We start from the raw sequence: 12,241 nt of genomic DNA, 5'->3' as shown, positions 1-12,241 counted from the left end.
ATACTATGACGTTTTTATGACTTTTTATGCAAAACTATACTATGACTTTTTTTATGCCTTACTATACTATGACGTTTTTATGCCATACCATACTATGACATTTTTATGACTTTTAATACCAAACTATATTATGACATTTTTATGACTTTTAATACCAAACTATATTATGACATTTTTGTGCCTTACTATACTATGACGTTTTTATGACTTTTTATGCCAAATTATACTATGACATTTTTATGCAAAACTATACTATGACTTTTTTATGCCTTACTATACTATCACGTTTTTATACCTTAATATACTGTGACGTTTTACGACTTTTTATGCCATACTATACTATGACATTTTTATGACTTTTAATGCCGACTATACTATGACATTTTTATGCCTTACTATACTATGACGTTTTTATGACTTTTTATGCCAAACTACACTATGACTTTTTATGACTTTTTATGCCATACTATACTATGACGTTTTTATGCCCTTCTATAATATGAGTTATTACAAGTTTTTTTGCCATACTATACTATGACTCTTTCATGCCTTACTATACTATGATGTTTTTATGCCTTATTATACTATGAGGTTTTTATGGCTTACTATACTGTGACGTGTTACGACTTTTTATGCCATACTACACTATGACATTTTTATGACTTTTAATACCAAACTATACTATGACATTTTTATGCAAAACTATACTATGACTTTTTTATGCCTTACTATACTATGACATTTTTATGACTTTTAATACCAAACTATATTATGACATTTTTATGACTTTTAATACCAAACTATATTATGACGTTTTTGTGCCTTACTATACTATGACGTTTTTATCACTTTTTATGCCAAACTATACTATGACTTTTTTATGCCCTTCTATAATATGAGTTTTTACAACTTTTTTTGCCTTACTACATTTTGACTTTTTATGCCTTGATATACTATGATATTTTTATGACTTTTCATGCCTTACTAAACTATGACTTTTTACGACTTTTTATGCTGTACTATACTATGACTCTTTTATGCATTGCTATACTATGACGTTTTTATGACTTTTTATGCCAAACTATGCTATGACTTTTTATGACATTTTATGCCATACTATATTATGTTTTTATGACTTTTTATGCCTTACTACACGATGACAATTTTCCGACTTGTTATGCCTTACTATAACATGACGTTTTTACACCTTACTGTACTATGACGTTTTTATGATTTTTTAAGCCTTACTATACTAATACGTTTCTATGCCTTACGTTTTTATTACTCCTTAGACCTTACTATACTATGAAGTTTTTATGACTTTTTATGCCTCATGACGTTTTTATGACTTTTTATGCCTTACTATACTATGACGCATTTATGATGTTCTTATGCCTTACTATTCTACAAACGTTTTTATGACTTTTTATGCCTTACGATACTATGACTCATTATGCCTTACTATATTTTGCAGTTTTATGCCTTACTATACTGAGACATTTTTATGCCTTACAATACTATGACGTTTTTATGACTTTTTACACCTTACTATACTACGATGTTTTTATGCCTTACTATACTATGGCGTTTTTATGCCTTACTATAATATGGCTTTTTTACACCTTACTGTACTATGACGTTTTTATGACTTTTTAATCCTCACAATACTATGACATTTTTATGCCTTATTATACTATGATGTTTTTATGACTTATTATGCCTTACTGAACAATGAGTTTTATATACCTTTCTATACTATGACATTTTTATGACTCATGAGTACGGCTTGATTTTATTTGCTACCTTCGACCCTGCCGTTCTGTTCCAGGATTATCCTGAATTTCCTCACAGGATAGAAAACTAGAGAAGACATGTATTTCATAAAAGGAAGTTTTGTTTCCAAATGGCTGCTGTGACTGATTCACATATGTGTTATGACTAGACATATTTTCTGATTGCATTTGTCAAGAGGGCGATTGATTTGTAAAAAAAAATTGTGATCATACTGTGATAAGGTTTTTTGGAGGCTGTGTATACATAAACATAAACATGTCTGTGAGCACAACTAAAATGCCGCCACCTACAGACAGGAACACCAATCAGAATCCTGGAAGATACTGTTGTGCAATGCCAATGCTTTTGCATCATAGGACAACGTATACTTTGTGGGTTCGGTTGGTTTGGTGGGTTTTAGGTATCTCTTTGCTCAACTATAGAGCCGGGTGAACAATACAGCTGTTCTCTGCATGTCTGAGTGACAAGTCACAGTCTACAGGTGCTGTGGGTTGTTTTGACAGCTTTGTTGGCTCGATTCCCTTTTCCATCTCCTCATATGTCATCTGGGCATGGCGTGATGTGCAAGCTGCTTTTGTGTGCAACATTATCATAAATGTAAGCAGTTAAAACAACGCCTATATGCAGCAATACTGGTCCTGCAACGCTGACAAAAAAGATTAATGCATTTCTTTTGGGGTTTTGTAAATTCACCTTTAATGCACTTTGACGGAAATTATTGAGATGTTTTGTCCCAGTTTAATTTCAGCTGTTACTTGAGTAACAGTAAGTTGTCAACACATCTTCCACCGCTCCAAGGAAGAAAAATAACCTTTTGCAGATTCCCAAAGAAGCAATGTCAAGTGATGTTTTCTGGCTTTTGCTGAAAGAAGTCATTCATCAACTACTGCTTCCTGAATATTTTTGTTACATCTCGCATCCTGGTACAAGTTTAACTGTGAACAAGAGATCTTTCTGATATCAGTTATTTTATACCATATCCTAAAGATAAGATGTGATGTGATATTCACAAAAAGTACAGCTGGGAAAAACTGAAGATGAATTAACAAAGTCCTGACTTGTAGATTAATACATGTTATTTGTATGTTTGCATGTTTTTCAAATCCAGCTGATCGGAATTGAAATAATGATGAATGAACTGGTGTATCAATTGAACATATGTCTCACTTTATTTAGCATCAAATTACATTAGTACCTTTAGGAAACTTCTTGGGAATGATTAGGAAATAATTTTGGAATTACAGACCCAAATATCCAAAAGTTTCTAATAGATCAGATAAAGACAAGAATGTGAAAAGAAGAGTGGTACCTCTCAGAGGTTTAAAGTTTGGGGAAAAAACAGAACAAATTAACATGGTCATGTGTAGTTGAAACTGGCTGGACAAGAAATTATCTTTGTTTGAATCTTCCTCCCACACAAGTTACTTTGACGATCGTATCATCAACCCTTTCAAACAACACTTTCTGCATGTATCTGAGAGATCCTGAGGGGCGGTGTTTATCAAGAACAGTCTGTACACAGCCACATAATCCTGAGAAGAGGACTAATCAGGCAAAATAAGTGAAATCACCTGTGTGGGCGGGACAATAATGTTGGCTGGGAAAGGTGGAAAAGCTGGCTTATTGAAAAAGAAAGGCTGCAACAAAGGCTGATAGAAAACAGACTTGAATATACCTTGATGTTGCAGTACCTGATAGACAAATCTGTTATGGACATCTACTCCACCAGAGAGCTATAACAGTAAAGAATAAAAAGAGCAGGAATGAGTAAAATTATTAATTAATTGATAAGATCATCTTTTCCCATCCTCTTAAATACATTTGCACAAAGGATGATTCATGGCAACAGCCACTAATTCACATTCTGTTTGGCTGGAATTTCATCATTCCGCTTTAATGGGAACATAACTACTGATGGTCATTGGGTGCAATACCTATGTTGCAAATGAAGTACTGCAAAAGTGCCCCCCTGGTTTCTCTTTCTCGGAGCAACCTCACAAACTGAGGACCAAATTTAGCAAAGGTTTTACACTACAGTTATTACTTCTGAAGCTCTAAAAACATGCGGGCAACAGATCTGGACAACTTCGAGTGTTTATTTAGACTTTGATATCAACTATTCAGTTAGACAATCCACCACAAAGTCTCTATGTTCTCTGCCTATGTTTCAGGGATTTCTCACTCCCCAGAGAGGGCTGCAGGCAGCACTGTCAAATCAGACAGACAAGTTTTAACAGGAGTTTTACTGCTGCGTCTGTGGAATGAGCAGCGAGGCCAGGAGCCAGCTTCACCGGGCCCCCAGGTGACCGTTCAGGAGACCGAGGCCAACGAAAATTTACTTGAGCACAGCAAATGCAAAAGCAACTGATTTTAGATACATGCTTGAGTCATCTGGGTACCTGCAAGGAACAGGTCTGTAACACTGCTGTTGGCAACTTCAGTGTCTGTTAACATCTGTGAAAAAAAGGAGAGGTTGCAAATATGCAAATCAGGGCTCTATCAAGTAATAAATACTTGAAAATCCATTCCAATGCATCCAATTGTTGCCGAAACATTTGTCTCAAAACGTCACAGTGGTGCTAAAGGAAAAGCCAAGGAGTCACTTAAGTCAATAGCTTGTATCATCTGGGAACCATGAATGTCAATACCAAATTTAGTGCTGATCCATTAAATAGGCGTTTTAACCCCAACCTAACCCTTGCCGACTACATGCTCAGATTTAACATTTCATAACCGTATGCATTCGTGTGAAATATAAAAGACATACTGTGTAAACCTGTATCTGCTTGTTCTACCATTAAAACTAATGTGTTAACTGGCAGAAATACTTGAACACTGCACATTATGTTTTAATGACTGCACCATCACATCTAAAGGAAAATATGCTCCATGAGTTCTGCATCTTTATATGCACATTTTTCTCATGATCACACCTCACACACAGTATTTGGAAACTCTGGGAGACTGGGATCTTGAGTTGAATTTAAAAAAAAAGGTTCTGCAGGATTGAGCAATGCTTGGCGGCACAGCATGTATTTGTAAAGATGAACAGGGTATAGAAGGGTTAAGGAGGCTAAATTGTATTGGGAAGAGCTGGAGATAGAGCTACAAACAATGGCTCTGGTCCTGTAGATGCTGATAACGCACATTTACAAGCAAAAATGTATCTTCTTTTCTATGAATGTTGGTGATGTGTATTAAATAATAAAGAGACTAACACCCTTGCAGATGCACAGTACATGATGTGTTATGATTAAGGCGTTGTCCCAGATGATGAGGCAAATTTCTTTGCACAAACATAATAATTACTTTCTCTGCAGCAAAATATAGCGGCGAACTCCACCCTCTCTGCCTTTATACTTTCATGCTCTGTCTCATTATTCTTCACTAATTGCTGTCTTTCACTCCCTGTCAAACCAGCAGGTTCTTTTGTGTCACGTAGCCCCACCAGAGCCGCCTGCTGCCGGTGTTACCTTTCACCTGCCACGTCAGGCCAAGACAATCAGGTATCTTCAACCGGCACAGCCGTAACGGAGCAAGGGAGTCGATGCAGGGTAATGATTAACTCAGTTTCCTCTCTGATTTTAACAAAAGCTGTCACTAACCTCTTTTTAAATATTTGACCCAATCTATTATGTCCTCACAGATAAGACGTTATCAGCTCCATGCAAAAATGTCACATTCACAAGAAAATCTTTGGCGGACAAAAACAAATGGGTTTTGAAGTTAATATATTTCAGATATAAAACTAATGGCAAGAGAAGTCTGAATTCTTGCCAGGAAAAGCATAAAAATCCCACACATGTTCATCAAGTGTATTTTGATGCACTTTCGAATTTGGTTGGTATCAATTCACCATGGCTTACAGTCACACGAATTAACAACCAGCCTGATCCCTGTCAGGGAACTCTCAACAACAAAGATGATTCTGCACAGTGGACAAATCTCTCTTAATAAACATACACGAACATTAACATTGGATCCCCATTAGCTTCCACACAGTGGTCGCACACAGTTGAGCTGCTAAATGCTCGCTATGTTTGTTAGCTAGTTGCTAACTTTGTCTGGCTGCAGTTTGGTATTGGGCTGGGAGCATTCAGAGGATTTATTAGAGCTTTTTTTGGGCTGACAACAGCACAGTCTTGATGAGAACAGCGAGACTGAAACAAAACAGTAAATCTGTCCATCAGAAGACCAAAGCAATTAGTTGAAAGATGCTAAAATCCTCCGCAGAGCTGAGGGGAATTGTGGTCAGGAAGAAAGGAGATTAGCAGAAGAGCTTTGGAAACTTCCTGCCCTCCAAACCCTCTCACTACAGCTTCCTTCCATTCATCTGGTGAGTGACATCTAGTACTTAATTTACACAATAATTCAAATCCAAATCTGAACCCTAACCCTAACCCTAGCTTGTTTAAAAATGTCTTTCATCTCATTATTTACGTCTCAACTTTGACTAAAAACTTGTATTTTTGAAAACTTTAAGTAGTTAGGGTGTAAAATGTGTCCACAGATAAAAGAAACAAGACAACAATCCATTATTATTTTATGAATCCTTTTATTATCTCATTGAAGCATCTTCAACAAACAGAAAAAAAACAAACAAAACATTGTTGTTCTTATTAATCTTACATAAACTGATAAATTCTCTTACACACAACGTATCAAAAAACCAAAAAAAATTAAACAGGCGTTCACATAAAACTGATCTAAAATCCCATTAGTTAAAAAAGAAAAAAACAAACAAATATTAATATTATTATAGGAAATAAAACCAAACAAATATTTACAAAGTCTTCTGTTGAAACTAAAACTACAGTTATGTACACAGTGGGTGGTCAGTGCTCCCTCCTTGAAAGAGAACTTGTTTCCTTGGGAATAAAGAATAAAAATAAAGTTTTTGAAATAACAGGATGGTGTTTCCTGTAGGTAAACAGAGATCAGGCGATCAATGCTTCATGCTTGTTTTAACCTCTGTGAAGTTCAAAGTGGGTGGATCCTACAGCCTCAGTCGCCATGGCATGTTCCCGTGATCTGATCTGCACCATCTACTGGCATGGAGAGTAGCAGCTGCTTCAATTTAAACAGTAATGTGCCACCTACAGGAAACAAGTATCACAATGGGAGTCCCCCCCCCAGTTGTGACAGTGCGAATGCATTTTAGATTTTCTGTTACAAAGTGCTGCTGCTGTTATTTTCCATTTCCATAGGTGGCACATTTCAATAGGTGTAGAACTGGTCTGACAATAATTGAACAGGTTCCCTTCGTGGATAAATGTCATGCAATACATGAAGGAGCTAGTTTTTGGATGAATTACAATCCAGTTCCATGACGTGCTTGAATGACATTAGAGACGACATGACATCACTTGTACAAACATTATGTACTTTAACATGCACCATGTCACTGAGGCTGCACATCTTGTGTTAACTTATTATTCTTACTCACAGTGAAGCGCTAGAAAAGAGGAGAAGACAGAAGAAAAGAGTCTAAGGTGAGATCAGGTAGGGGGCCTCAACATCAAAGATTTAATTCAATTAGTGGTTTATGTTTGATTCAGTTGACTGATTAAATATCAAACCACAATAACTTCACTGCCTCTGATCAGTGGAGACTGTGGACTGATTTCTGTGGACTTCATGTTACTGATCCCTTAACAATGTCCACTGGAAGACGTTAAAAATTCAATCATTGTTCTGACAGCTGTCTGGAAAAGTGTCACGTTTGCATTGGTTTGCTGTTGTAGCTGAAGCTTTAACTTTGTCCAAAAGCTGGAAGAGTAAATACTTGTTATATAGTAGTTGTTATAAAGGACTTTTTAATAACCTTTTTACCCTGGAAAGTCATCATCCTTGTGAACGCCCACAAGAGGTTAAATACCTGGGTCTCCACACCAGAAAGTAGGACCAGTCCTAGCCTGGTCAGATACACGAACTGATGAAGCCTCTTGGATGAGAGGTGAAACGTCTTCCCAGACAAATAACCTAGTCCAGTTGTTTTCGATTTAAAAAAACTCCTTTAGGATACTATGACCTGGACAAATGAGAATATACACAGGCCCTACCCTGGAAAGGTTTAGATTCAACACTATTTTCAAACTGTTTGTATCTCTGTCCAAAAAGAGAAAAGGTGGTTGATGACTGTCAATTCCTCTAAACTATAAAGTTGATCATGCAGTTGGTAAATATATTATTTTATCAAATTCTCAAACCATTCCTTGGTTATATTTTCCCCCCGTAATGACAGTTTCAGTTCACAGAATGAAACTCTTTGTACTGTGCAGCATTTTTTTTTCATCTTGTGAATCCTTTTGTTGGCAAATGTTACTGCTACAACACTGCACAAAAATGTGTGGGCATTCCCAGCTGGAGGAGAAGACTTCCTTAAACCCATAAAGAATGCAGGGGCCGCAATGTACCAGGTAATGTCATGCAACCGAGTTCACGTTAACCTGCCGTTCATCTGCTTAACAGGACTGCCTTTTCAATCTGTGAGAGTCTAATTCACCACAATCAGGAATGATTACATAAGAAGTCTATCCACCCATCTCTGCCTTTCTTTAGCTGAAGTGTTGAACAAATACGGGAGAGAGAGAGAGAGAGAGAGAAAAAAAAGTGGGGATAAAAACAGAGCTGAATAGAAACTGCAAGCACACCGCAAACCGTCATCAAAGGAGGTTGGTCACCCTGGCAACGGGTAATGTCATGGATACAAACATTGGCAAGTTGCTCTGAGCTCGACAGGTATTACTACAGGTATTACGCAAGGCGATCGTTAACTTTTTCCATGGAGAGTTCTCTGATTGTGTCTGTTATTATTTGTTTATACTTTTTTTTTTTGAGGCCCTTACAGGGAGGCAAATCGCAAGGAAGTTTCAAGATGGAATATTACTCATATTAACATTCAATGTAAAAAAAAAGAAAAACGAAAAAAAGATGTCAAGTATAATCTCAATACATTCGTTGTATTCTCAGACACACATATGCACACTTATAAACAAATATTTACAGAGGCATTTCCACCTCTCCTTGAAAGTTCATACCTCAAAATGGAAAAAGATGGTGACAGGACAGTGCTGATGGTGAAGAAGTTGGCAGCAGATTTGTAGGGACAACACAGTGTGTCCAGGATGTGTTAAGAAGGAGTCTCAGATCCATACTGCAGTTCCAGTGACTGCAGTTTTTGTAGGAAGTAATGAATGTAAAGTGTGTATGTGAACATGGATGTATGTATATGAGCTGGACTAGTGCATGTTTTAAATCAACACACCTCAACTGTTCAGAGATGGGAACACCAAAATCATCTCTGAGTCCCTGGAAGATGATTAGCTCTGGTGTTGAGACCTCGGCAAACACCGTGTTGACCGATAGCAGGTGATCAGCACTATCTCACACAGGAGAAAATGAGAACCTGGAGAAGCTCTAAAGCTAAACAGCACGACATTTTGCATGCTATACAGCCATGTTATGTTCGCAATGGACATAATTTCCCTGTTTCCATAAATGCTGATTGGACAACAGAGCAGCTAATTACATCACAGGCCAGTTCGCCTGTATCACCTTTAGTTTTTTTTTTATTTTTGATTCCCAGTGTTTACCACACTCTCCCTGTTACACCTCGATCCTCTTTTCACCCGCCAGAGAGGAAGAGGAGACAACTCACTGTATCTCCCATAATCCATCCACTGAACAATCTAGACCCTGACCAACAAGTAGGTGCATCAATAAGGATGTGATCCTTCCTCACAAGCTTCTCACCTGTCCAAAAATATCTACCTGTGTATAACAACCTTTGGATACTGCTAGATGCCAACCATCACTCGGCTTATGTTAGCAAGGAGCACCAGAGTAAAGACGGGCACGCAGGGATGATTTTGGTTCTTTATCTGTTCTTGATTAAAGGTGTTAGGTTCAGGTGGCTGTCATGTTTGGATACTGAACTCTTTGTGTGTGATTGTATATATATTTTTATATATACACACACACACACACACACACACACACACACACACACACACACACACAGGTGTGTCCGTGCTAGTTCTGGTGACGCTTCATGTGCAGGGCCAGGTGGTCAGAGCGGGAGAAGCAGCGGCTGCAGGCGATGCACTTGAAGGGTTTGGCCCCGGTGTGTTTCCGGTAGTGTCTGGTGAGCTCGTCTGACCGGGCGAAACGCCAGTCGCAGTTATCCCATGTGCAACGGTACGGCTTCTCACCTGCAAGACAGAGAAGAGGACAGAGGTGTTAGCAACGAACAGAGCATTTTCTTTCAATAAAAATATCATTTTTTGTTTCTTTTTCTTAATATCTTTATATTTCTTCTTCAATGTTATTTCCAAGATTTGCCAGATTCACATCCAGCAGGTGTCCAGTTCATTAGTCCAGGTAACATCACAAGGGCAGTCAAAACTAATTCTAAAGACCATACTGGAGGCTTTGTATATATGTTAAGCAACAACAAAATGCCTGTATTTCTTACATGAAACATACAGAATATGTGATGGTTTTATTTCTAGTCAAACACAACATTGCATGTTAATGAAACTTTTCACAACCTCCTTGGTTATATTCTTCTGAATGAGATTTTCTGACAAAGGAGACGAGTGCTTTTCAGTAACTTCCTATAAACTGTGTCGAAACCCTCCAATCTGAAGTTTCCCTCACCTAAAGACGTCCCAACCTTCGAACTCCGTGCTTAAGTCTAAGCGCCAAAGTCTACTCTTGCTGTTGATAATAGATTTAATCTTTCTTCAAATTCTTTGTTTGCTTTTCATTCCTCTTATAAGTCTCTCCTGATTGACACGTTTTTGTTTCACATCCTAGGTCTTATTTTTGCAGTTTTGCCAACCTGTCTATTCCTGCCCTGTTGGATCGCTGTACTGATGTCGACCGACATTATTTAATGAAAGGAATCACTTTGTAAATGAAGTTGTGAAGATAATGTCATTTCACCAGAAAACACATCAGTTAAAGCAGAAAGTGTGAGTGACAACATGTGTGGGGGTTATCAGTGTTTAGGCATTTTTAAATGGCAGTTAGCCGTGGGGGCGAGACGCTGTATGCTTGTGGTTTTCACGGCTCCCTCCTGTAAACACTGCGCTCTTTTCCATGAAGCTGAATGGCGAGATAAAATTGCATGGTGTGCTATCTGACACAATGGGATCAACTACTGGGTCAGGTGCCACACACACACACACACACACACACGCACACACACACACACACACACACTTTCCTTAATACTGAAAAAAAAGTGAGGAAGGGAAGAAGAAAAATTTTCTCCTCATGTCTTTACATGAATGAACAGAGGACGACGTTGTTTCATTCACAAACAAAAGTCACAGGATTTCTAAACACACCATCACAGCTGCAAGATGTTTGCTATGTGAAATTACTGAGAAGGGATCTAATGTCTTACCTTATGAATTTCCTGCTCACTCGTGTAATTGCCAATATGCCAGGTGTGTGCGTGTGTGTGTGTACCTTTAAGAAATATTGACTGGTGGACCTTTAAAAAGGAAACCTTTGTTTCATATAATAATCATTGTTTTAGAGTAAAACTTTGACAAATAACAAAATATATGTTCAACGCTTCCATTTGCTCATTGTATCTGTGCTGTTGCTCATCTAAGAAATAAATCATATCCCACTGTTTTATAATTATAAGCTGGTTTTGGATGAGAAGGTACAAAAAGAGAAAATGGGAAAAATGGGAATTCAAAGTACTGAACAATAACGAGTACATTTAACACAACGCTTACCCTAACCCCACCCAAACATTGGCATTTCTCTGCTGTGCCACAACGTGCTATTGCTGAACAGCGAGCTAATCATCAACAAAGACGAAAAGCTCTGTTGAATAGGCTGGTATGCGTGCAACGAGGAAAAAATGTCATCTTTCATAGCTGAGGTTGAAATTAATGTCTGGGAATCAATGTGAGGCATGAGCACAAACAAAACTGAAAAGGAGATAGCTAAACAATCAAACTCCACGGAAGCCAGATTCCTCAAACTGCGGTTTTTTATTCTTTCCAGAGAGTTCATGTCTATTCATTCTATTTCTGGAAAAATCATCATTCCAGGATATGAAGGATCCAGTCTGGACTTATCATTGGTTTATTCAACATTTAGAATAATTCTTGGTTTTCTTTTTGTAATGTTTGCTCAGTGTCCTACATCTTTTTCAAGAAGTATGCTTTTATTTTGGACTTGCATGTTATCCTGTGGACTTTTAATGCCACAAAACGTCATTTCTAAGTCGTGTCCTTGGCAGAAAATCCTTGAGGAAACTTTTCTATGAGCCAGATTTGAGGGAGTGTTACTGTCCTCGGTCGTTTGGGTCATTAAGCGCTCATTACCAGCATAGGCCCTGTTAGCGCTGATTAGATAGCTTCTGCTATTGGCCATCAATCATTTAGTGACAGCCATTAGCAAAGCAAGGGGTCCAAAG

The 12,241-nt window shown here is 37.8% G+C and overlaps 1 protein-coding gene across 1 annotated transcript in view; it reads right to left on the bottom strand.

Moving 5' to 3' along the window:
- Positions 1-6,329: 6,329 nt before the first annotated feature.
- klf5l (Kruppel like factor 5 like) overlaps positions 6,330-12,241 on the bottom strand; it is a 27,036-nt gene continuing 21,124 nt past the window's right edge. Inside the window, exon 4 of the mRNA XM_023430884.2 lies at positions 6,330-10,007. Within this exon, the coding sequence (XP_023286652.1) occupies positions 9,829-10,007 (179 nt within the window). The 3' untranslated portion in view covers positions 6,330-9,828. The remainder of the gene's footprint in view (positions 10,008-12,241) is intronic.

The sequence above is a fragment of the Seriola lalandi genome, unplaced genomic scaffold (assembly GCF_002814215.2).
Source record: "Seriola lalandi dorsalis isolate HSWRI2012SDOR001 ecotype SW California unplaced genomic scaffold, Sedor1 jcf7180002054914, whole genome shotgun sequence".
NCBI lineage: Eukaryota > Metazoa > Chordata > Actinopteri > Carangiformes > Carangidae > Seriola > Seriola lalandi.
Note: the sequence above shows the minus strand (reverse complement) of the source record. Positions and strands in the feature narration are given on the sequence as shown.